Raw genomic sequence first — 27,214 nt, forward strand, 5'->3', positions numbered from 1 at the left:
AAGGAAAGGTTAGCAGAGCAGAAAACTTCTTCCAGGACGGTATGCTAAACAAGTTAATTCTGGCCTAAGGAAGGATTTTTGGAGAAGAAAGAAATAAATCACTGCTTTCAAGTAAACACTGTTAAAGCTACATCACTACATAAGGTCTTTCAGCACAGACATTTGCAGGCCATCACATACCCTCTGTAGCCTTCTAGACATATAGCCTAAAGGCATTTACACCTAATTTGCCAGCTAAAGTTTAAGAGCAAGATGATCACCAGTAAAAAAGTCACATTGAAAAGAACTAGGTAGCCAGACACCTAATGCAAAGGTAACTAGAAGGGATGTACGTCACTAAGCATTGCTCTCCCTGAGCTTCTAAGATGTTTCATCTGCATTCTGCAGCCATTCAGTCAATGCATAGGAGTAAACAGAGGGACCTCTGCCTGCAAAGAGTGCAGGCACATACCCTATACCCACCCAGAAACCCAGAGCCAGCTACTTGATGCTGCACATGGCAAAGGGATATTCCTAAGAACTGACTGAACACCAGACAATCCCAGGAAAATGGTATTCTGGACTGTAATAAAGTTCTTGAATAGAGATGTTATTTTTTTGTGTATGCTTCCAAGTCATCTGTTGAAACAAATAGACACTTTCAAAGTGATTGGTTCAAAGCTGGTCTTCTTCAGTGCTGAAAGAGCATCACACCTTGCACCTCACAGTGAACACACACTTAATGTTTTGTTTACTTCATTTAAGGATCACGCGCAATTTAAAAATAATTAAAATTTGTTTGTTTTAATAACTTGACCTCAGGCTTACCTTCCTCTATCTGTGACTGAGAAAACAAGCAGAAAGCCCTCCCCTGTCCTCATGTACTGCTCACGCATGGCTCCAAATTCTTCTTGTCCTGCTGTATCCAGAACTGAACAAAAGCAAAAATATGGATTACTACATTTCATGTTCTCACAGACTGAAAAAAAAATCCTGATAAGATATTGTGAGAGTCTCTCCTGTGCATCATAGCCAAGCTGAAACCACTTTTCTCAGATATTACTGGATATTTTTCTAATGTTCCAAACAAATTCTTGCACTGATTGAACAATTCAAGACCTATCAAATTAACTGAAACAACAAAACACTTGAAGACTTCTGCTAATTCCTGACCATCTGAAACAGATGGAAAACACTCAGAGATACGTGGGGATGGGGATTGTTGCTTTATTCTTAAAGAAACCACCAACTTGCAAGAACTGAAATTTTTAAAGCAAACCATTTTTACTGCACTTGGGAGAGGCAGCACAGAGGTGTGTTTTCCATGCCACCATGTCACCCAGATAACTCCTGGGAATAAAAAAAAAAATTCCTAATCCTAGTTTTGTGGGCTACTTACTGTCCAAGCGTGCGGCTCTCTCGTCTATCACACATTGCTTGGTGTAGGAGTCCTCAATGGTTGGGTCATAATCCGTCACAAAGTAGGACTGCAGAGAAGAAAACAAGTTTGTCTCTTAGACAAGCACGCAGGACACTCACTGAGGGAGGGGCTAAAACTGGACACTTGACAGCATAAGGAAGGCGAGTGTGTTTATTCATGTACAACCATTTGGTTCTTCATCCAAAGATATCCAGTAATGGTTTTGCTATTCCTAGTAAATGCTCATAAATTGTAGAGATTACCAGCAGAGTCACTGAGTTAACTGGATTCCCACAGCCTTTCTAACATTTTCTAGACATTAGTGGTAACTCCTAGGATTTGTCAAAAATCCCTAGAAATTTTCAGTTTCTATGGACTTCTAAGGTCTCTTGTAATTTCACTGAACTTCTGGTAAGGTTTAGAAGTTCTTGGAAATTCTCAAGCTTACAAGACTTCCTCTCCCGATCCCAGATCCAGAGATTTCTAGGAAGTGCCAGGACTGTCTCAGCTGTTTCTAGAATTCCCTAGCAGTTTTAGAACAATTTCTAGCAACAGCTCCACACAGCAAAAGTAGCACTTAGTTTGTTAGCTGAAAGAAGTTTGTTGGAACATCCTTGTTCCCAGGATTTCTCTCCTGGTTTTAATGACTTTAACCACTCACATCACCAGACAGAAAACACCTAAAAGCAGAATAAGCCATGAAATGCCTGTGCCACCCATGGCCTAAGCACAAGGCTGCACCAGATACTGCCAGGCTGTTCCTTATCACCCAGACTGCAGAGCAAAGCACGTTCTGGTACATTTCTCTAGAGACTGGGTGATCTGGTACTGACTACTGGGATAACAACACCATCAGAAGACAAGTTTAGCATTCAAATTATGAACTTTTAGCTTGCATGCAGTCATAGTAAAGTTAACTTCACATAAAACTGAAGAAATCACATTGGCATAACAAATCTGAACCCTGATCAAATTCCTTCCCATCTATGCTCCCAGCAGGCACTCAGTGCAGAACTGCAGGTGTACCATGTGTACATTATTCAGTTCTGTAAACCAGTAAGGAATTAGGAATGTCTTGAAACTACATATTGGCTCCTAGGAAGAAAAAAAAAAAAGGGGCAAGGAATAAGGAATGTTTTGAAACTACACATTGGCTCCTAGGAAGAAAAAAAAAAAAGTAGGGGGCTTTGCTGAAGCACCTTTCCCATCACTCAAAGATACCAGCAGGACAACACTCTGCTCCTCTAAACTTACCAAAATCAAGTTAACAGATGTCACAGTTGGGAGAAAAAAAAAAAAAGGGAGGAGAAAAAATAAGAACTGAAATCACAGCACTAGCCCACTAACCTTCTCCAGACACACCACTGTCAGTGCAGAACACAGTTAACTGTGTTCCTTGCAGATAATTTCTGTGGCTGTACTTGCCCTTGTCCAGGTCAGGGGAGGAGCTGCTCATGAGGACAGCCTGCAGGACACTGTCCTGACTGCCCCCAGCTGACCCCACCACTTGGGCATGGCCCTGCCAGGTTTAGCAGCATTCAGGACTGGAGTTCCCCAGCAGAGCTCACGGGCTGAGCTGCAGCTCCCATTCTGGGAGCAGCACATCACCAGCTGTGGCACACTCAGCCAGCTGTGGGTGCTATATATAACCTGTGCTCATTACCACAGCCATCATGCAGTTGGCTGCAGGAGGAGTTTGTGCAGGCTGATGTTGATCTGTTCATTCAGAGCTGGCACCACACTAAAAAGCTGCTGCCCCCAGAGCAGAGACCCTGAGCAGCTCCTTTGCATTTCAAGCAGACATCGATGTCCTCTCAGGATACACCTACACAGCAGTCACAGCCTTTCTGCATTGGTGCACCCAGGCTGAACAGTCATCCTGCTTCAACCCCACCCACACCAATCAAAACAAACAAACAAAAAAAACCCCACTAACAAACCACTAAAAAAATTCCAGTAAACCAACAGGGATAGAATCCTAAATGCAACACACAGCCAAAGTGCCTATCTATAGGCAGCAGAACACTCACCTCAGAACAAGAAGCTCTTTCAACTACAACTCATCCCTTTACCTTGCTTCCCTTTAAGATTTAAAGAGGGAAAAAATTCAGCCTTCAAAACTGTCCTCTATCTTTTCTTTTTCCTGTATCCATGACTCAAAACGTGCTATCCAGGAGCTTAGGAAGAGACTTTGAGGAATGAATTTACACAAATAAGGTCTCACTTCTCCTGTGGCCTTTAACAAACCTTGAAAGATGGATGAGAAACTTATGTGAAACTTATATTTATCCATACAGATGGATAAATAAAATCACTTACAGAATCTGACATTAAAGGGATGATCACAAGGAAGGGAATTTAAGTCCTATATTTCATTAAGGAAACAGAAAATGATATTTATAAAAAAGCATTAGGTTACTAAACCATGGAAGATAAAGCCTGCACTCTGAAATTACTCCCTATCCCTCTCAGCTTCAGCTTTCATTCCTCCATCCTGCAGAATTCAAAGTTACTGTCTGAACCTTTACATCTACAAAATGGTAAAGGACATCAGCTTTTAAATAAAAGGGAGATTTTGAAATCAATTTATTTTGCTTTCATGAATCAATGTTAGTAGAACACCTAAAGCAGCACGTTTCTATCCAGCAAGGGCAGTATTTTTCACTGAAAGAGTTCAGAAAAAGAAAGCCATAATGATCTCAGATGGATTCTTCTTATTTTCCTCATTATCTGTCCAAGGGCCAACAACTACAGCATGTTCTGTAATCTGCAGGGCATTTCTGTGATTCCCTCCACCCTTTTCAGTTTTTGGTTTTGTTTTGTTTTTTTTTTATTAAAAAACCCCAGCTATACACAAAGCAAGAGTGCAAGACTGAAACATGGAACATAGTTCCTCCCTCAAAAAGGGAAACAAGATTAAGTCACCCTGATCCAGCATCCACCACATGTCAAATTCAGAACAAGCAGATGCCACAGATCCCCCATGTAACAATTGCTCTTACAAGTATTTTCTTCCCTCCCATGGAGCTGCCAAATCTGGTGTCACTGCCACTGCAGGAGAGGTTTGCAAGGCAATTAGTGCTGTGGTTTACCTCCAGGCACTGGGCAAGGCTTATGTGCCTGAAACAGCTGCTGGTTTTGAAGGAATCTTCCCAAATTGCAGTGGGACTGTGTGCTGCAGGACACACAACAACCACAGCTTGCAGGCCTTCTTCAGTCTGGGCTGATTTACAAAAAATAGATTAGCAGACACAGTTTTCACCACTTTGAGCAGAAATGGACCTTCCTGCTGCTGTTCAGGCAGTGTTTAAAGAATTAAGGCATGGCAGAGCATATCCTGAAGTGTCCCATGAGGCCATCCCTTCTCTTCTGAATGCCCTCTGGGCAAGGTGCCTGCTCACCCAGCAAGCCCAAGACCCAATGAATAACTTTGTAGAGGTCAAGGAGTTTGTGGCAGAACTGCTTAAAAGCCTAAGAGGAGCCCAATTCCAGCAGACACAAACCACTGACAACCCGTTGGTTTCAAAGTGGTGCCAAGTCTAGACAAACCAGAGGAGCAAGCACATCCCAGAGTACTGGAATACCCAGGCCTGCCTAGTGCTGGGTGTTTTATGAAAGCTGTGCAAGCCCCAACACCTCAGAGCAGCCACCCTGCCAGGCTACAGGGCTACAGCAGTCCCAGGAAGGACAGCAGGAGCCTGGGATGAGAGCTGGCATGGAACACAGGGCACGGCTCTCAAGGGTGTCAGATCCCCTCTTCCAGGAGCCATTGAGTTTCTCTGACAAATCCAAAGAGCCACGGCTCATTCATCTGGCTCCACTGCAGCTGGCCACTGCCTGCAGGAAATAATTAGAAGCAGTTAAATTTCTTCTGAGGAGATAGTAACTTGAACACGCTCCCCTGTTACACCACTCCCTTAATCACCAGCAAAATCAAAGCTCTTTCCACCCGTCTCCTAGAAGGGAAACGAGAAGTTGAGCCCAGTAGTCTCATCAACCATTCAATTTACCCAGAATATTATGCAACAGGTTTTCTAGGTTTTCTCTTTCTAAGACTGCTGAGGCAATCAAGCCCAGAGACAGGAAAGCCCGCTGCCAAGGACTTTTGCAAAGGGGAAAAAAGAACCCAAAAGAGCATAAAAATCCCCATTGCCACACTACCTACATCACTCAGAGCTAGGGAATCCACCACTGAAATCCCTTTTTATGTACACACTCGTCATCTTAAAATGCATTTCAAATGATCTGACTTTCACAGGAGTTTCTACTTGCAGTGCATGAAAACAATGACATTATACAGAATACTGCTCTAGCAGTGTTTGTTTTAGGCAACAGCAATCCCTAAATCAGTGTTTCAATCGCTCAGGTCGTTTGGTAAGGAGAAGATATGAAAACCTGCTCTTAAGTTTATCCTCTTCCTCCATTTATTTCTTGCCTTTAATACACATAAAGAAATTCCTCCGTTAGCTGACAAGCTTGAGTCCCACTCCATAAATTAATAAAAATTACTAAGTGAAGACACCTTTGATAGAAAACCTCAGAGCCAATTCACAGTTCTTACACTGCTTTTCACATTTACCCTTCATAAAGTAATAAACAGTCCACAAAATGAAAAGTCAGGAGATAACCTTCTTTTGCACTTTTATGTTTTAGGGTGGGAGAGAAGTAGGATGTTGTTGACAGGAAGCTGCCTCTCTAAGCTGCAGTGCAGAGGCTGGCTGCAGAGCATTCCTCCCTTTTCCTTTACACCAAGCTGGAAGGCCATGCAATGAAAGGCAGCCCAGCACAGTGAGAGCACACCACCACTATGAGTAAGTTAAAGGAGAGGTACATGCCAAAATATATATTCATCCTTGCTGTCTCTATAATCTCCCTCTGTATTTACTAAACATGCACATAATGTTTCAAAGAGCCACTGGTTGGTTATTTAAATTTTTTCCACATGTTTTAAGTTTTTGGTTCAAACCCAGTAAAGGCAAGGAAATAGAAGGGTTTCCACCCTCCAGCCACAGTTACAGATCAGCACTAGATTTAAATAAGCATCTGCAATTTGAGCACTGCAAACAGCCCAAAAATCCTCCCTAGCTATAATTTTTATGCTAGAACTTAAAACAAATATGTGTAGCATCCACCAACACCAAAGTTTTAACTTTAGACTTGAATACATTCCCAGATACCAATGAATGTGAGATCCCAAGACATTCCTGTGCTGGGCTCCTTGACAGAGTATTTCTTCTGGTAGTCTCTCCTTTACCTATCACCTTTTCTCTAGGTTTTACCTCATTTCCCCTGGACTTCACCAAGAACACACCTGCTCTTGACCCACTCAACCAATGTGAAGCCTGATTCATCCCCTGCACTGCCAGGTCTTCACCGTGGGCATACAACAAACAGCAGCACCAGCTACATCCCTACACACCAATCATACTGATCACATCAGAAATATTTAACCCAGAAAGACAGACACCCAAGTTCTCTTCATTTAAATGAGTATTACCAGCATGTGTTCCAAGCCATAGACAAAGCCAGTGCCACAGGTTAAGACCAGAGCTCCAGTGCCACAGCCAGTAGGGCCAAAAGTGGACACCTTTCTCTTTGAGGTACTTGGCTACACCATAAAAGCCTTCCCAGACCATGAATTAAGATCTAAATGACTGACAGCATAACTCACTTTGCAACTTCCATTGTTTTCCCTCCCATGACATCTTATAGCCTCTGCCATCAACTCTTCTACCCAAGAGTGGCAGAGCAGCCAAGTCTGTACCAAAGTGACCCCAGTGACACACTGTGCCCTCCTCCAGCTTGCAAAGGAAGTGAGACACCATTTCTAGGAGTTCTAATCTATGTTCCTGTCTCTGGAGGAGGAGGAAGCAGACAGGTCCTATGTCACCACAGGCAAGTTGCTAGAGGATGGGTGACAGTAACCTGTCACCTTGCCCAAGCACAGTGCTGCCCTGGTCCAGAGCTAACCTGCCCAGCAGAAGGGGCAAACAGCTCAGGGACCCTGCACCTCAAGGGATTAAAAGAACCTCCTTTCACAGCACAAAGGAGAGGTCATTCCTCTAGAGCACATGAGTTGGCTGGCTAGAAAACAAGGAAAACATGCAGTAAAAAAACCCTGACTTCCAGAAGCAAACATAAACCCAGACTGCATTCCAGAATAAAGGAACAGACAGAGCAAAACACACAAATTTAGCATTTTGCAGAGCCCCAAGCACTTGGGTCACAGAAAAACCCAAACAAACAAAAAGCACACCACTAATCAGAGAGTCTCTGACAATCTTGTTCCAATAGCAAACACACACCTCCCCAAGAGCAGGTGCTTCACTAGGACCCACTATTTCCAGACAGGTTTGATTTGTTGGTGCTGGAAAAGCAGGAGGTGGATGCTGTTGGTGTTGATGACAGGTTTGCCACCTCTGCAAAGGTTTTGTGCAGTGCCCAAAGCAGTACCAGAAAAGGACTGCAGGAGGTACCCACAGGAACCCAGCACCACTTCAAACACAAATGCTCAGGACTGCACTCAGCAGGCCTTGCAGAATGAGGGCAAATATTTTGGTGTTGAATGTTGGGAGAATAGGAGACCAAAGGTCTAGAATTATCCTGATAAAGGCCAGACTAAAGAAACAATGATTAGAAAACTGCCTCATGCTACAGAAGGCTAAGTGTGCCATCATCCAATCATCCCTTATTCCTACAAATCTTTAAGAGGTTCTTTCTTTTAATTATACAAACAGTAAGAGCACCCATTCCTTTCTTCCAAGAAATATAAATTAAAAGACAGTCAGTGCTTGTAAGTAATCAATGATGCTTCCCTCAATTTGCACTACTTCCCACTGCCCTAATGTGTACTGTCAGCATTGTTATGGCTGTCCAGGGAAACAGATGTCATCTGTAACTTCAATTACTGCCATTACCCAGTGATGTGAAACACTTCATTTCATGAAGTCACAAAGACAGAAGAGGATTAAGCTGAAGGAAGTTACAGTGAAAGAAAGATGACATGAGACATGTACAAGCTATGCCCTTTGGAAAATCATACACAAGCTGAAATTTTTTATTTGTTCCTGAAAAAATAGCAACACACATATATATAATACCAAACTATGATTAAGTACATGCTTAATCAAACATTAACAGTTCTATTAAAGAAGAAAATAATAATGGAAAATGCTAAGTTGTTGTATAAGCCGTGGCAGCCTTAGAGTACATCCATTAGATTACTCCCCTGCCAACATACAACTGGAAGACAGGAGAGAGTAGGATACAGAAATAAACACTTGACTTGGTTAAGTAAAGGTAAGTCTTCTCCTTAAAATCTTTGTGTAGTGCAAGGATTGTCAAAAGCTGTGCTTAGCCTGGAAACACTAAAAGTGTGAGTCCTATTACACACCACAGACTCTTCTGTCGCTCTCCCTCCATGGACACTGATCACTGAGGGAGCACGTCAAAAAAAGAAAACTCCTAAGAAAACTCTGTTCAGTGCATGGGCATACTTAAGACACACAGCTAAATATAACATGGCTCTCTTCTGTATGGGCTTGGTTCTGCTCACTACCCGGAATACCTAATAACAAACTGGTTTTGCATCCCTCACAGGTGTGGAGAGATGAGCTAGGATGGGGGGAAGGGGCATGGAAGGTAAAGTATCTTCAGTTTGAATGTTAATACATAAATCTGACTATGCACCTTTAATTTTTGCATTTCCTAAATCAACACTTGGATGTTGCGTCCATTAACACACATTTCCAGTGATACTTCTCCAGATAGCTGTATGCTAGCAAGTTTCAGATTTCATCCAAAGTTCAGTAGGACTGACTTGTGTGACAGATTTAAAAGCCAGATTGGTTCTGGAGCATCAGCTTATTCTGCAGTCAAGTAGTGGACCAAGACTCAGGAATATGAAAGACTAAATCAAACTGACTTTTGTGCACTGACAGGGAACATCCATCAGCTCTTACACATTTCAACACGCCTAAAAAGCTGTCTGCTAGTTTTTGCCCCTCACCTAACTGCTAGGTAAAAAACAGCTTTACCTTCTCCAACTCCACCCTTTTTTTTTCCCCCTGGCACCTAAGGCATGGCTGGCAAAATAGCTTGGGTTTAGAGGTAGAAATCTGGAGAGTGTAACTGCTAAAGAGATAATTACAAGATCCAGTGAAAAAAAAATAAACCCAGCTACAGTAGATTTGCTTGGGGAAAAGAAAGTGTCTTTGCCACTTTGACTAAAACAGCCTTTCAGTGCACATTCAAATCACAGAACTGAATGATTTTTCTGTCAAGAACATTTATTGAAAATGAATAATATTCCAGAATATTCATTCTTGAATTAATAATTCAAGAATAATTATTAAAACTATTTTTCTGAAAAGTTACGTGCCCTTTTGCTAACATACTGCCAAGCTTAAACACATCACCAGATGCCAGTACAGTCTCAACTTGAGGACCTTAAATGCCTTTTCCAATCTAAGATTCAAATTATGGGTGCTGGCTACATGAACATCATGTGAATACTGATGAGAGTGGGTTTTCATTTCATACATGTTCTGCAGTGCACGTGAACACCTTTTAAAATATTAACTTCCTTAAAAAACAGCAGGTTGATACTTTTTAAAGGCAGCTTCCACCTTTTAAACTCAAACTGAATCTGCACTGTGCTTAGGTGTCCTTTCAGTTCCCAGCTTACAGCTCTCCCCGTGGGACAGCAACTTGGTATTAACAACTCACCAGCCTGTGAACATTTCCCTCCAATTTATAATTCTCAAAAACCAAACCACACCAAACACATGCACTCAGACACCTGGTTTAGGCAGTATGTGCACTAAACTTTGGCCTCTGGAGTACTTCCCAGTGGTGCAGTTTTCATTGCTCAAGATCAGAGAAGGTGCACTTTCACTGTCTGAGAAGGCTTCTTTGTAATGCCTTCAGTTAATGCCCTTTAATGCCAGTAAGAACCTACAGAGCTCTTTGAAGGCAGCTCTGCAATTTCTCAAGTTGAAACATGTCTGACTGTAAAGCATATTCTATACTGCAAGCTTAGTTGAGCCTTGATTTAATTTAATTTCATTTTTTGTTTTACAGTAAATACGTGCAGGAACTATGGACACACCAGGTACTTCATCTTCCTCATCTTAACCACTCATAATTCAAGGAATGTTTAAAACATTCAAGACACACCATCTTTTCATCCAGGAAGTTTTATCACGTTTAGATAACTTTCAAACTAGAAGTTCACACAAGCTCTTCATGATGAACTCAAGGTTTTTCTCAAGAAAGCAGTGATTTTTTTAAAAGTACATACCTGATTTTAGGACTGTGTATAACCAGACTACAGCTGCAAGAGAAAAAGTAAGGTTGCTTCAAAAATCCCCTGGTGAGGCAAAAGTAATAGTATACTTTTTCCTCATACACATGAAATCATTAGAACTCCTCAAGACATGCAGCGTAAATAAGAGATTTTGGTTTATAAACTAAGTACAGTAACTGGAGAAGACTTAGTCAATTAAAATCTCTCTTCACTTCTGTAATTTAGATGTAACTATACCACAGTCAGCAACAGGCTTCAGCTGAGTGGCTCCAAGGAGATCCATGTTTAGGGCATTTCCAGTCTATTAACAAAGAAGCCACTTCATAACCCTGATCAAGTTGGACTTTTCAGATTGTCTAGCTTAGGTTATGGACATTTGGAGCCAGACAATTACATTAATTAAATTAATTAAAGTAAGAAGTTTTTCTAGCCCAACAAGCCAGTGAAACAAAGCTGCACTCCAGCACTAACCCCTATTTCACATTTTAAGCACCTGAAAATGTTTGATCACTGGGACTCCACAGCAAGCCAAGATCAAAACTTTCTGAAGTTAACACCTTTCTTATTCTGACTCCATTCATCAGAAAGAGTCAGGTAGAAAGCCTGAGGAAGGTAAATTCTCCACATTCTTCCTCTTAAAGCATTTGTTAAACATGGAGATACAATCAGGTTGACTAGCCCACTAAACCCAGAGCCTACACTTTTCTAGAATGAGTCAAGCTAGAATTAAATATTTATAAGATAGTATTTCATTCTACAATTAAACTACAGCAACTTCCTAATGAAAGAGGGAGGTTTTATCATCCCCAGTCCCGACATTCCACTGTAATTCCCTGCTGCCTTCAGGATGATCAAGAGATCAAAAAGTTCAAATTGCCACATAAAAATTATAAAAATCCCTCATCCAAATAAATATTAGCAATGCAAACCACATTTGTATGTCCAGGCACCTTAATAAAGTTCACATAATATCACCTAGAGACACCTTTTGACCCAACTTCAATATATTAAATTACTTTATTAATACACAATTTGCTCAAATATGTAAATGCCAAAGAGGGACTGAATCCAAAGAATGAAAGCTTCCAGAAGTTTTGATCATACCACTTGCTCTGCTGGGAAACAAAAACCTTGAAATGACTCTTTCAGACCCAGTAACACATTTTATTTACACTGCCAGATCATTGTAAACATTGATAGCAATGCACTAGTTCCTGTCCTGTAGGTTTTTTTCTATTACCAGTAAATTCCATGGAATTTTTCAACACCAGCTTGGACAATATCCAACACACTAACACTTAGTTTCATTAGCAAAGTCTGGAGTGCTTTATTTTTCAAAGATTTGTTGACTGATCATTAAAAGCTAATTATTTAGGAAAAAGCTATAAAATAGCACTTCTATCTAATAAGAACTATTGCTTCAAGAAGATAAGCACAGCTCTAATAGCTTTATTTGCCCAAATTACATATTTATTCAACTCCAACCTTTTGGCCTTAGATTAGACTGTCTAGACTAATTTTGCAGACTACAGACAATTACTATTATCTTTAAGTTTGGAAAGTGTCATAACCAGAAGTGTCAAGAATGCTGAAATTACAGCTGTGTAAGTGTTATTTAGCCATCTATTTTCATTAGCAAGGCAAATAATTACTAGCCTTTCCCCCAGATCCTCACCCAACTCAGTGAAACACTAGCAGTTATCCTGGAGCATGACAATTTTAAATGATAATGAAATAATTGGTTGCCTACACATGAAATAATGGACTCCTTCAAAGTGTGTTAATCATTCAGGAGTGCCAGCATCAGAGGCTGCATGACACATATATTATAATGGTAAGATGTGCTGCAAAATTAATTAAAATAAAACCACACTGGGTTACTTTCCTTTAGAAAAGGGTGTCCGAACAGCTTGCAGGTGACAAGCCATCAACAAGAAATTAATGCTAAAAACTCCAACAGCAAAACCATACTAAACACATACTTCTAATATATCAATTTCTAAAGTTTTCCACACACCACAGTGACAGGGCATGAAGCCAGGCTGATTAACCCAAGGCCCACTGGTCCCATGTTGCAGGCCCAGCAGCTCAGTGGCCAGGGGTTTTTTGCACATCCATATCAGTCATCACTCACACTGTATTTTAAGACGAAAATGTGCTTTCCTCCACCTAAAACCATTTCTCAGAAATTTGTGACTAAGCAGCAAAACCTCAGAAAGAAGGAGAATTTGCAGTGGTCAATAGGTGTTTTTTTTTCTATGTCATCTCTACTTTCAGATTTGGCTGCTGAGCCTGGCCAGCACACAGGCTCCCACAGGGACCAGGGGGAAAACAAAGCACTTCACACCACTCACTCCCAACCAGCAAAAAGCTCCATAATCTTCATGTCCCCTCTGCCAAGTGAAGTTTTTCAAGAGATTCAAATTTCACCATCTGATTTTTAACCCAGACACATCAAGGAGAAGTGCTCACAACCTCAGTTTGGGATTTAGAGCCAAAAAACAAATGTCTTAAGAGTATTTTTTTATCGTGGCTCTAACCTAAGGTGTCAGGTTAATGTACCTGATTGTGAGAATGGAAAGGAAGGAAGGGGATCTCTTCCAAGGTGGGGCAGGCTGCGTAAGCTTTTTCTCACTAGGGACAGCATGTTCAGACCTTCCTGGCACTGAAGTCTTTGTTTTGTTCCACTGCTTGGGCACAGTGTTCAACAGGTCTCATTCTGACAGATGGGAAGAAAAAGAACCCAGATCTAGCCATTGTAAACTGTATTTAGCAAAGCAACGTGGTGAGTCATTCCACCTTTGGAGCAAGATGGAGAAATCCTACCCCATGTGAGCAGGGAGATCCCCAACACAGATATCTCAGTGATGCAGGCGTGATGCCTGTCAGAAAGCACAAGTATGTTAAACAGAGGCTAGTCCCACAGATGTGTGGACATTACTGCTTCAGAAATAATTGTCCAAGTTAATAACACTATCCTCAAAATTCCAGGTTTCTGGAAGAACAAAAGCATAGAAATCAAATACCTGGGGTGCAAGGGCCTGCAGTGCAGACCAGTGCAACTGAAGCAAAGTTTCAGCCAGACAAACCACTTTGGAAAAACAGCAATGCAGAGTATTTTCCATCACAGACACCAGGGGAGTACAACGCTTTCCTTTCCAGCCTAATCAGTGCTTGCAGAGAAGTTTAATCTCAATGTCCTTGAAGAATGTCTTCACAGTCTCTCTCACTACCAGCAGCAGCAGATTTCAAGATCAAAGGTTATTACTCCTTCCCATCTGACAACAGCGTAATTCAGCCTGGTTTTCTCATCAAGTGGCCAAGGCACAGTACAGCACATGAGGATTGTTTACAACAGGCTGTGTAGCACTTCATTTCTGACTCTTCAGAAGCAAAGCCATGTCTACTGGAACTTCTACATTACAGGCAGACAGCTGAAGTTCTTAGAAGAAACACAAGAGGTAAAAGAGAAAGTTTTATCCTAAATATAAATAAAAACAACAAGGAAACCCAAACCACCAGACTCATGGTTGGGAGGACAATTTATGGCTCTGCTCCATGTTTTGCAGCAGCATCCCACAAGTCAACCCAAACATGCTGTCCTGCAGCACCTCCAGACCCTGCACTTCAGGGGCACAAGGTTACTCAGTCAGATCACTTTTAAATCAGCACATTTACACAGTGACACATGAAGCCTATGTGCAACCCTAACATTGTCTGTGCCCTTCCTTCAGAATCCACACTCCCTTATACTCAGCTGAAGAGTGTCAAACAGGGCAGTACCTATTTTTCCTGAGTTATTTTACAGTGTGCATGAAGTCCCATCAAGATCAGAATCACAGAAAAGCAAGGAGGAGATGCTGTCTGGGCAGAGGATGCTTTCCTGGCAGAAGGTGCATCGATGGCCATCCTTTTGTTCCACCAAGCAAGCTCCACACACAGGCCCACCCCAGCAGCATGGCAGACACGAGCAAAATCATTCACAACTGGAATATTCACTAGGGAGCTTGACAGAGGCAAGTGCTTGAGTAGCATTATCCTCCCAATTAGTCAAGACTTTAAAAGCACAACGTGACCAATATTGTCACAATTCACATACAGGGAAATGCACACACAGTCAAATTCCAGGAACCAGAAACTACAGAGTGGTTTTACCACTGCTGATCCTGACATGAGTATGATTTCATAGCACAGAACTGGTTATAAGCACTGTCTTGCTAAATTAGCTTGTTAGCAGATCTGCAGAGAAATGGAAGAGATCCTAAAGCCCCAGTAAGCACAATTAAAATGCTCTTAGCAGTGCCAGAATTCTCAGCCTCAGCAACTTCAGATGTGAAAGGACTGTCAAATGGAAACACATTTATGTCCTTAAAGGTTATTAAAAATGCTTCTGACTTTAGTAGCCAGTCTACATATTTCAGCAAGCAACTATTTCCATCTAAAAAAAACTTATTTACAGCAAAACATGTGGTTGTACTAAAACCAACCACATTGTTTCCTCCCATTCGCCTATGCACCTGCGGGTGTAGTACCACTCTTAGTCAGCATCAGCCCACTCACAGGGCAGGGAAACACGTAGAAATCTCAGAGGGAGTTTATTTTTCACTTTGAATTATCCCAGACACTGCATGGAATAGAAAAAGATGGAGATAACTAACATTAATTAATATCTGTGGCATTGATGTTAATGTTAAGAATGTTCAAATAAAGACTGGGTGAGGCACTTTGTGCCATGGTCTGCGTAATATGGTGGTGATCAAAGGTTGGACCTGATGATTTCAGAGGTCTTTTCCAGTCCAGCTGATTCTGTGGTTGTTACATGAATATTTCACATGACTTTTTGAGTTGGAGGACCCATCCAGTTGGATGTTAATCCTGGCTTTCGCACTTTTAGAGCATTTGTATCTTAAAAGCAAGGATTGTTCTACCTCAGTGAGAATACAATTAACCCCAAAGCACATGTTTTTACAACTAAAGCAAAAAAACAAAACAGCTGCTTTAAGGGACCATTCTCATTCCACCAAAACCCAGAGACACAGCACACTCAAGATGCATGTTGGGAGACCTGTTCTAATGTTAAGATCTACTTCATGCCACAAACTAGTTTTATGTGCAAACACCTACTTTCACATGTCAAAAAGCCACATCTATGATGAACCACATCAAGAAACTCAAGCAAACATTCAGCTGAGGTGCTATACAATCAAACACCACACACAGTCAAGTACTGCTTTTACAGTGTGGCCATTTATGGTAGCAGCAAAGAAGACAAATGAAAGATAGGAGCAATTGCACACCGAGCACCACCACTCCCCATGGTGGAGCTGATTCTAAGTAACAGATAAAAAAACATGATTTGTATCAAACACCACCTCTACAGGCAATCCAGTTATTTCAGAAACTCACAGCTGGAGCTACAAGCATTTTCTAGAGTCACACAGACCTTAGGATCACCGAAAATCTGTTTAGTATTTTGTTTTCCAAAATCTACTTAGCAGTACATTAGAGCGGGTTCCAAAATAGTTCTCTACCCGTTTGTGAGTGAAGTTCCTCCAAGGGGAAAGGGGAGTTTAAAGATCAAATTAAGAGCAAACACTTCCCATTCAGAAGCACATGAACTGCTGAAGGGAAACAGTGCCTGATTTCCTTCCAGACCTGGATGCTCAGGCAGAACAGTGGAGACCTTTTCTCATGAAACAATGGTATTGCAAGTCCTTGTGCTCCATACACCAACCCAGCCACACCTGCTGTCACAGCACAACCCTCACACAATCATTCTCCACTCTTGGTTCTGTCATCTAAAGCCTGTAAGCACAGCTTTCCTTAAGTAATTGGGCAAGCAGATTAAAACAGCAAACAGGGCTTTAACATCAAAATGCTCTTCCTACAGTACAGCAGCAAACTCTGTGAAAACTATTCAATGCATCAGAACGTGAGACCACCAAGAGCATGCAATGATCTAGATCTAGAGCATCCCCATTAGATCGAAAAACTTTCTTCACTCTTTCCTTGCTCTTCGCCTCATTTTAAAAAACTCTAGGACAACACCTATGCTGCAGGTACACAAATCCTGACAAGATTGTATCTCTAGAATGGAATGCCAAGGTTTAGCAGACCAACCATCAAGAGAGAGGAAAGACCTTTGGCTGAGGGATCTTGCTCTGTGCACATGCTTTGCTTTAGGGAAATGCTCCCTCCCAACTAGAAGAGGACAGAAGCACCATCAGACTACACACAATACATCTCAGCTCCATTCAGGTAAACAAACATTTTTTTTTTCTCATCCTTTTGCAAAACTGTAACTTTATGTGCTTATTTAAACAGATTTGAGCCCAGTTTTCTGTTGCCATTTCCCAAGAGCTAAATCTTTGGAGTCACCCGGAGTAGATCCACACAAACCTCCAAAAATAACTTCAAAAAAATTGAACTCGAATGGAGTAAGTTCTTCTCTCCCTCGCCTGCTACTCCTATTCTGTATAAAACAATCTAGTATTTTAGCAGGCTTTCAAGATTTAAGGGAAAATAAGGAAGGCACACCACTAAAAATGCAAAGAATTTATTTTCTCCTACAGCATATTCACATTGACCAGTTTATCATCACCACCTCATGAAGACTGGCAGGCTTTGGGATTTTTAGAGTGTTGAAGTTGTGAACTTAAAAACCAAGGGTTCAAATTCAGATACTTCAGTTCAGTAACAGCATATAGTCAAGATCTGCTCCGGGGGTTTCCAGCAAGGTGATTTCCCTTCTGCCCCGTGTGCACTCATTCTTACAAAGAATTTACATAAATTCTCAAATAAACTTGTTTTCTAAACTCACAAGCCAGCCTGCACAGGGCAGCCAGACCACATGATTTTTACTTCATTTGCATTAGAAGATACAGGCTAACTTCTCTATACATTCTTCTTTTACAGATATCAGTTGAGGAGAAAAGCATTATTATCTGAAAAACAGAGGTGCACATCAGATGAAATTAGCTCATGAAAAGCATTAGTAAAACATATTGTCTAAACTACCTACAAGGATGATCAAAGGGAAGAAGGATAAAGGCTGTTGAAAAATAATTTGATCATGCTAGTTGTATTTCTCCACTTCACACAAGCTGGTTCCACTAGCAGCTGCTATCTCTCCCTCTGATTTTATGATTACTAATTTGTAACAAATCTTCAGAGAAGCAAGCTACTTTCATCAAGATAGACACTGTGAACAGCCACTGCCAAAAAGTAACTCTAATTTGTTTTATTTTGCCTTTGAAACCCATGTTAGACCAATATTCTTTAGGCAAAAAGGAAGCTCAGAAAACAGGATACTTTTATGATTTCCACAAACAGCACAGAAACTCTTAGATTTCTCTACAGTCTAGGACCAACTTACAAGGAAGATCCTTTTTGTTTATCATCTCAACATGCCAAATGATACTTACATGCCACAATCAGCCACACAATGTTAGTTTACAGTCTTTCAACTTGACAGGTCCTATAAGACTTTCCAGGAGGGGAGCCAGTACTCCTGAAATGGAACTCTTTGCTGCTCTCACTTGCTTTTTAGTTCTCTCCAAAGCAATCCCTCCATTCCTTACTTTATTTCTGGAGGCCACAGTCCTGCAGAGGCTGATTCCAGAGTGCAGAAGGGACAGCACAAAAAGGCCTTGCAAAGAACAAGAAGAAAGAAGGCAACCCAAGAGCTTCTGTAGCATGAAATGCAGCAATTATAAAATCCACAAACAAAAACATTAGAAACAAACAAAATTTAAGTTGTTCTCTCTGTGAGCAAGTTCGCACTGACAGGAAATGAGTAGCTAACAAATAAATTACTCAAGCCCAGTTCAGAACATGTACAGAAGTAAGGGACTCACAGCAAACCAACCAGACTCACTACATATAAGTACTTTTACTAACTCTTACCTCCAACCTCTGCTAACCTGCTGCTAACAGGTTAAGAGCACGTGAAAAAGTGGCTTTACCGTGCATCTAGTATGGAGGACAGCTTAAAACATCCTGCCCTGAAGGCAAGAACACACTCCATCACCTAAAGCCACTTGTTTGCATTAGGAAATTGATCTACAGAGCAACATCTGAATTCAAATTGCAATGTGCAACATTCTCTCCTGGTCTGACAGGCACACATAATGAAGTATCATGTCAAATAAGTAGAGAGCATCATTATTTGATTGCTTTCTTGAGCAAAGAACTCCTGCAAATGTTTCATTTAAAGGTATAAAGAGGCAGCGGTACAGCAAATGCCATCTAAAAATGTGTGAGCAGTATGCAAAGACCTTCAATTTGTTTACTTACAGAAAGCAGCTTTAGAATGCACTGGGTTTGATCAGAGGGGGTTTTTTCCTTGGCTTTTTTTTTTTAAAAAAAACCCTACTGCTATTTCCGCTCCCATATTCAACCAAGTAGAGATCTTGTGGTTAAGGCATTCAGTGAAGAGAAAACAGAGCGTGGAATGCACAGGCAGACAGCCTTCTGCACCAAAAACCACAGAAAAACACATTAGTTTCTCTCAATTTTATAGATTAGAAGCAGGTTTTTCAACCTCATCACACTCAGAATAATGGACTATTCAGATTTCCAGTAATCGTAGGTGAAGCCTCTGGACAGGCAGTCCAGAAACCCTTCAGGAGACCTTATCTTCTTGTGGCTTAACTTGGATGTAGCAGAGTGTGAACGTCCCTCTGATCACAGCATTAGCACCACACAGCTCTGCCAGCGTTTAACAGGCTGCAAAGCTGATGTTATTTACAAAGACAGGCTGGATGCTACCAATTAAAGGCAAGTAGTTTCTCTTTTGAGCTTTCTTCCAGCATTATAAAGTATTTTAATTTAAGTCACAAGAAGACTCATTTCCTGTGCATGTGTTAAACTCAACCTTTCATAATGACCAAAACTCAAAGCTGCTTGGAGGGACTGTATGTGTTACAAACATGTGGGACAGAATCAAAGCCCACTAATGCATTGCTGTTTTCCATACATATATATATATATATTGTTTGTTTGTTATGTTTTTAATCAGGAAAGCAGAATTATAACAAAGACATCTTCAAGTAAGTTTTGGCACTGACAGTCTACATGCTTCAGGTTTAGGAAATGACCATCAGATCCTGAAGACATAAAAACAAATGTGGGGAAATCTTCCCAGGAATGGCAGTGGCAGCCATTCCTCTGCAACAGCTCACACTTCAAAGCACAGCCTGGAAGCTGACAAAAGTTAGTGCTCCAACTTGCAGATGTTTAGTCAGCAGGAACAGAACATGGGGTTTTGTCCAGGAGAATCAAGCAGCATGAGTCCCTTTCCCTGTATCTATCATTTTTTTCTGGACTGAGGAGAGACAATCCATTCAAGGAAGAAGTTACAAAGAGATGATAAATAACCAGGTGAATAATGCTAGGCAGCTCATAATTCCTAGCACAGAGGAAAAGCTGAGATACTTCTAAATTTCTCATGCTACTCCACTGGCATGGGATTAATTCAGGTACAAAACAGCTACCTAAAGTACATGAGCTGTAGGGAATTTTTTAAGTTTGAACATAAGCTGTTACAAAACCCAGCCTCAATTATCTAGTCTGAAGCAAGTGGCTGCAGTTTAAATTATTCATCTTCTGAAATCACCCTGAACAAATTCTTCCAGATCACCACCTTCCCTCATGCAGGCAGGCATCCAGTGTCTTTTTCAGGAGATCAGCTCAAGTGATGCAGGGCTTTTGTTTATTTTCTTCAGAGTATTTGTAAACTGAAGAAATGCACAGAAGATAGAATTTTAAGGTGCAATTTTAGCTCTTAAACTACAAAAAAAAAAACCTCAAACCTTGAGCAAAATCCCCAATTCAACTGGATTTTAAAACCCCGGGACACAATTTCAACAGACACCCAGATCATCACAGACTCGATTATTTTCAAAATCTGCTCTAAGTGAACAATTTTATTATCAGTTTCCTTTTTTGGGAGAAAACCTCTGGCGTGTCAGTTGAAATATTCAAGCCCTCCCACAAAACAAGTCAAAGCAGCTAAGGAGGAGGGGAAGCCACTATTAAAAATGTGTGGAATGTAACCTACTGGGCAGAAGGCAGATAATGGAACAAGGAAGTCGACTTCAGATCTGAGGCTCTTTTCCCACCAACAGAGGCATTGGGCAATTTCAAATTTACAAATTATAGTGAATTTTGTCAACTTTTGTAGGATATACATGACTAATAATAGTTTAACAGACAAAAATAACTTGTCAAGTCTGCCAGTTACCTGATAGACACTGTATCCATTCTAATGGGTGCAAAAACTTCTAGACAGCTGAAGGAAAACATGTCTTTAGCTACTTCAAAAGCTGAGCTTTCAAGTGTCTTTTTTAAATTCAAAGAAGTTGAGATGTCTGCAGCAATATATTTGGGTGTACTGCTCCAGCAAGATAGAAACAAAGCAGAAGCTCTGCTGTAGTTAGTAGATTTAGGTCACAGATACAGGAATTCAGAAACGCTTCAGGTTTTAAACATCCTTGGTGAAAGTAAAGCACTGTTTAAAACATCTCCTTGCACTAAGCAATGTTCTCAGGACAGATCAAAGAGCAAACCCAGTGCCAGGCAGTCTCGGAGATGTGCAGGCTCCCACAGCAGCTGGATCAGCCAGGAGACCACACCTCAAAAGCTGAAGAGCTGCCTTGACACCACAAGCTGAACCTGCAGGAAACCAAACCTCTTGCTCCATTAGCTGCTCTGACACAGTCTGATGTCTGAGAGGCTTCAGCTGAACTCCCTCTTTTCTGAGAGCAGGACTTGCTCACCAGTATTGCACACAGGGGGCATTTCACAACTCCCCCTGTGCCCTCTGCAAGAGGAACAACACCCCAAAGCCTCAGCCTGCACCCCGGAACGGCTCAGCTTTCCCCCATTGCTCAAGGATGCTGCCAGTTGCACCCACATCATCTTCTGTGGTTTATCTGCTGTAGAAGCAGCTGCCTGTGCCACCCACCCTGCCTGCACCATGGCTCTGCTGGTCCCCATGAGCACAGAGAATTCTCACAACTCTACCTGGATGTTTCTGAGCCGTTCCACAGCATCACCCTTAGGCTGACACGGTATGACAGAGCAAGTTACAAACCACGTAATTGCTAGAAGCAGGAGCATCTTAAATTACATTACAGCAGAAGGCCTGGTTTTCATGTAAAATTTAATGCTAAAATCATGCTCAAGAAGTTACAGTGAGCAGCCTGATTCCCTTCTGATAATTTCTTGATGATTCTGGAGTGCCCCCAGAGAATCAAACCTCCTGTATTCCAGGTATGGCATGCAGCTTAAACATGCAGTTATTGCAGCAATCAAACCAGACAAGAGCTTTAAGGTTTAGCACTCCTTCAGTTGGTAGTATCACTTGTACAACACAAAATAATATTGTCCCAACAGCTAGAGGAGTAGTTAAACTGATTCAAAAGAGCTGGAAGCACAAGATTCCAACCAAAGCTAAGTAGACAACAGCAGCGTGGCTTGGTGACAACCTGCTAAGAGCCAGCAATAAAACCAGCAAGGCAGGACATTCAAAGTGGTTGGTCCACTGGATGCCACAGAGAGAACAATTTACTTCTAAAAACAAAAAAAAAAAAAAAACAAACCACCACAAACATCCCTCTTAAGGCCCCTAAAGAGACAGAAAGAAGATTATCTCCACCGTTTAAAAGTTCTCCTTTAAATACTCTCAGATGGTAAGAGAAGGCACAGTTGGTTAACTTTGCTGATATGCTAAGAAGGATCTTGGCCTCACAGCTTCACTTTCAAATTGGAGAGTCTGGAAAATGTTTACCATGGCATACACCCATCAGAAAAAAGCTGCAGAATTTTCTGCAACACTGCAGGAGTGCTGCTGAGCACAGGATATCACCTCCATCCATGAGATTTTGAGAATTCCCATAAAGATGCAAACCTGCTTCAGAAGGAGGGGGAACATCAGTTTAAGGAAAATCAAAATATGGGAAATCAAAGTGATACAGCACATATGGGTGCACCTTGGAAATCTCTCAGGACAGGGCCAGGATTCAGGTAACGTAGTTTGGGGTCTGAGAGGAGGCAGGAGAATAGGATGCAAAGGCAAAGATGCTGTGTTTCTGGAGGACTTCTAACACAAGCTGTTTGGAAAAAAATCCTAAGCAGCAACTGAAATTGCAAGGCAAGGTTAAAATATACTCATTATTGCATTCACAGTAATACTGGGTCACACACACAAAGCCAGAATCCATTTAAATACATAACCATTACTTTATTGTGTTTTGCTAATGAAGGCTTGTTAGTGTGAGCTAGTGGAGGAAAACACTGTATGTTTCTTTAGTAGAGCTGGCAGCACATATACAAGTATACTACAGACAGGTACCTTTTTACATTATCATAAAGCACCTTCTTAAAAGGAGGGAGAAACACAGAAATATTAAGAACACAGTTAAGTAACTCCCTACCTCAAGCAGTGCATATTACTATAATCCAACTTATTTCCCCTGCATAGAACAAGTCTAATAACAGAAGAAATTTAGTAGATCATTTTTCTACCCAAAGATGCCAGATTTTCCACACAGATTTATCACTGGCATCCTACTATTTCATGGTCTACTTACCACATATGAAGCAAAACACTCAGATTTGCTTGCAGGTTTATAGATTTATGTCTGCTTAAATGAGGAATACTGAAGATGCTCTGCAATATGAGCTAAGTTGTTAGTTTTATCAGGAAAACTCAAAATGGCAACAAGAGTGATTTTAAAATTTCTTTCCCTAGCAAATATAACTGGTGACTCAACATTATATCACTACAGTTACAGAATACTCTGAACAGGACTGGAAGAATAATTTGCTGCTAAATTGTGTGGAAGCTTAAGTTTATTTTCTGGCTTAGAAGACTTGAAGAAAGAGACACATTTGATTTGAGCTAATCTGCTAAGAAACACTTCTCATAGGTCCCCTGAATAAAGATCTTTGTGGTATACTTTGCTTGTGAGTTACACTAATTTTTTTCTTCAAACTGCACTATTTTTATGTGTCAGTGCTAACATCTAGTTAATTATTAAAGCACGTTGGTCCCAGCAGCCAGCACTTTATGCTATCTTTAATAGTGCCCTTCTGCATACATTCCTATCGCCTGAACTCATTCCTATCTGGATTCACCGAAAACTACACTTCACTTTCTGCTCACAACGGAGAAGCTGGTGCAGGCCTGCTTAAAGGAGCTCAACTGCCAGATGAAGTTGTTTGCAGAGCTGCACAGTGAACCAGACAGGGTAACTGATCCTGGGCAAAAACATTCCCTGGTTATTTTTAACTCCGATGGCTTGCGGAGTTTCGGTGCACTGGAGGGAGTAAATAGCTGTAATGGCAAACTGCTGTGGCAGCAAGGGGACCTTTTGAACATTTCTCCTTACTTGTAGTACTAGCTTATCAAATTAAACTTTCAGTTACAGCAAAGCCCTGTTTCTTCAGGCTTGAAGAACAAAAACATTTCCCCAGCCTTGTGCCTTCCCCACTGTCAGTCCCTTCTAAAAAGCAAACAATCAACTTGCCCTCGCTCTCAAGTTCCTCCAGTTCCCCATCTGCAGCAGCACAGCTCTCGTGGTCACATATGGAGCCCTCACTTGCCAGCTGCAGTCCTGGGGAACTCCACACAAGCCTCTTCCAGAGGCACTTCTCCCCTTTAGTCCTTTGTGAGATTTAGTATGAGCACATTTGTATGTTACAAAGACTCACCATGAACTCCATCATCCAACAGGATCTCCCTCTGTAAGCAGGAGGCACGACATTTCCCCAGGCAACTAGAGAAGTGACACAGTTCTCCTCAGCAGCCCTCACTCAACCAGGTTTGAGGCTCTGCATAAACCCAAGTTCTCCAGCCTTTCCCATTCCAGCGGCAGATCAGAATCCCTGACCTCGCTGCAACAACATCCCTTGATTAGTCTCAAGATCAAGCACTTCAAACATGAATACGTGACCTTCTTTAGCTTAACCAAGAACAGTGCAGGCACAGCAGTCCAGCCAACCCTCTTAAAAACTACCTAGTGAAAGCAAGCAATTGACAAAAAAGTAATTTCAACCTCACCAAAGCTCCATCCGGAAGCACCACTGTGTATCACGAACTCCACACACCGGGATGTGACCAGCTTAAGTGTATGCATGGTGAAAAAAAAGCAAGAAAAGGCAAAGCAAACATATTGGGCAAACATCACTTGTCTGCTATCCAAGTAATTTAGTTATAAAGAGAGGAAAGAAATACTGTCTTTTGTGTTACCTGCTCCCATTACGTGCCCTACAGGCTATCCCAAACCCATGCTGCAACCACACTTGAGCCATAAGACAGAGCATACAAAATAGCAAAGAAAAGAAAAAAGAAACAAGAAAAAAAAGTTGTTCAGTCACAGAGCATGTCTTCTTAAAGAAAGATACAGTTCAAGGTGAACAGAAAGGGTCTCACCCACTGCCCAGACAGAAATAATTCACTTGGGATCTAACTAGAAATTTGTAGTAGCAGGCTACTACTGCTGTCTCAGAATTTCAAAACAGAACCCCAGCAACTTTGTACAGCTTTGTACTCAGAGGTCAATATCACCTAAGTGCATTATTTGAAATTAAACTTTTCAATTCGGTTCCCTCCTACTCCTCACAGTAAGAGTTTGTCTTGGTTCAAAGTTGCATCCAGAAATCTTTGGACATGTCCTATGCAGAGCAGCAAGTTTAAAAAAAATTAAAAGCACCAATTACAGGCATGATTTCTGTTTTAATGTTGGTTTTACATACTTCTTGAACTAGAACAAGAAGTGGTGCATTTTTCTGGTTCCATTTTCCTTTCACAGTGCCTTTTGACCATAATTGAAGACAAGACTACCAAACCGGTGCAGTTAAGCCACCTGAATTGTTGGAACAAAGGGAGAAGTTCTCTGCTTGTGTCACACCAGTCTAGACCTGCAGACTGACTAATTTGGGAAGGTCTGCAGCAAAGCCAGCTTCCTACCAGCCAGCCAGAAGTCTGCTACATTCCACTTCACGAAGCTGGTATTTATCTTTGGATACTTCAAGGAGTTCAGTCACAACATTTGCAGTGCCGGGAATGCTTTCGGTAAGTGTGAACAGGTTGCACAAGGTATACAAACACGAGCCATTTAGGCCCTTCCAAACTCTTGGAATATAAGGGCCCTACTTATAAGAGCCATCCTCCTCTACCACTACTGAGCACTGGAATTCAGAGCCCCAGCCAAAACCAGAGGCAGGAGCCTCTCCCTCTAGTACGGGAAGGAGGCACAGGGCTAGAGGCCAGCGGCTGCCTATTCATCCCTGGGAGTGCAAAGGGCACTGCCAGGCAGAGATCTGGGAAACTGTGCCAGGACTCCTTGTGCAAGTGGCAGTAGAAGAGGACCTGATAACCAAAAGGTACGTCAATATTTACTCGCTATACAAGCAACCGCTGCTAGGAGCTAGCGCACAGGAAGGTGCTCTCGGACTGCCACGTGGGTTAAGTTATCCCAAAGGAATGACACTTGGGAAAAAATTTGTAAATCACTCAAAACCAGAATGGTGAGTATCTCAGAACTTCAGCACTGCTCCAAATTTATGGCAGCTTTTGAACCCAGCTCAGCTCTACCCTGTGTGTGCACTAGCGGGAGGCATGAGTGCTGGATAACAGGATTCGTTATGCCACTGCTGGCTGTCCTGGAACACTCACACGCAGCCTGAGGTTCCCTGCTCACCTGCAAGGCAAGCCTGAAGTCACCTACTACATTCCCAAGCTGCAGATCTGTAATCAGAGTGAGCCCAGACTTTTGCCTGGTAGCAGTGCTGCAGGAAGCAAGCAGCCAAGCAGTTCAAGTTTCACAAGAGGGGCGACAAGCAGCCCTTATTATTCCAGGTGACTGCATCGCAAGCCCTTTGTTTTGATTAGGATTTTTATTTCCCACCTTTAACCTCAACAGATGTCGACAATCAGTTGCTCCTGAACTGTATTTTGTCACCTTGGGTTAGTGTAAGGAGGCCCCAGGCTTTATCTCAGTGTGAGCATACCAGTCCCAGCGTAGCCCTGCGTGAATCTGCAGCCTGGAATCCGTGGCATTTTACTCCTTTAATTTGCCTGCACGCTTACTCCATGAGCATTTTTTGACGGTCACCGAGGGTTAGTCAGAATACCCAGAAACTGTGGAGGGATTTGCACATCCCGAGTCCAGCACAGAGAAATGGGGCACCAAGACATGAGGGTCTGTCAAACACCCAGCACGCTGGCTCCAACACCAGCTGCACGTTCAGTTGTTGCTTTTCAATCTACTTTACTACTCTATTTTGGAGCTTGGAATTCATATATGGAGCATAAAATTCAGATCAAGCCGTTTTGTTGCCCAACAGCTATTTCAGAGATAAAAGACACTTTGAGATAACCCACCTTTAGGTTTATTGCTAGTTAATGAGAACAGTCCTGTGAAAGTAGCAGCTTGGAAAAAGGAAAGGAAAAAGGGGAAGAAAAGCCTGAACAACTGCTCACCCATACATCTGCAAGTCAT

At 41.7% G+C, this 27,214-nt stretch overlaps 1 protein-coding gene across 3 annotated transcripts in view; it reads right to left on the reverse strand.

The window, feature by feature from the left end:
- The window catches only part of RRAS2 (RAS related 2), a 41,769-nt gene that overhangs the window by 9,839 nt on the left and 4,716 nt on the right, over nucleotides 1-27,214 (reverse strand). For 2 of the 3 annotated variants that reach the window (XM_039707061.1, XM_039707063.1), the window contains exons 2-3: nucleotides 1,379-1,466; nucleotides 808-910 (exon numbers count right to left, since the gene is read on the reverse strand). In XM_039707061.1, the coding sequence (XP_039562995.1) occupies nucleotides 808-910; nucleotides 1,379-1,466 (191 nt within the window). Of the gene's footprint in view, nucleotides 1-807; nucleotides 911-1,378; nucleotides 1,467-24,422; nucleotides 24,450-27,214 lie in introns of those variants that run through there. The other variant, XM_039707062.1, reaches the window with a different exon arrangement.

The sequence above is a fragment of the Passer montanus genome, unplaced genomic scaffold (genome assembly GCF_014805655.1).
Source record: "Passer montanus isolate IOZ18808 unplaced genomic scaffold, ASM1480565v1 scaffold2, whole genome shotgun sequence".
Taxonomy (NCBI): domain Eukaryota; kingdom Metazoa; phylum Chordata; class Aves; order Passeriformes; family Passeridae; genus Passer; species Passer montanus.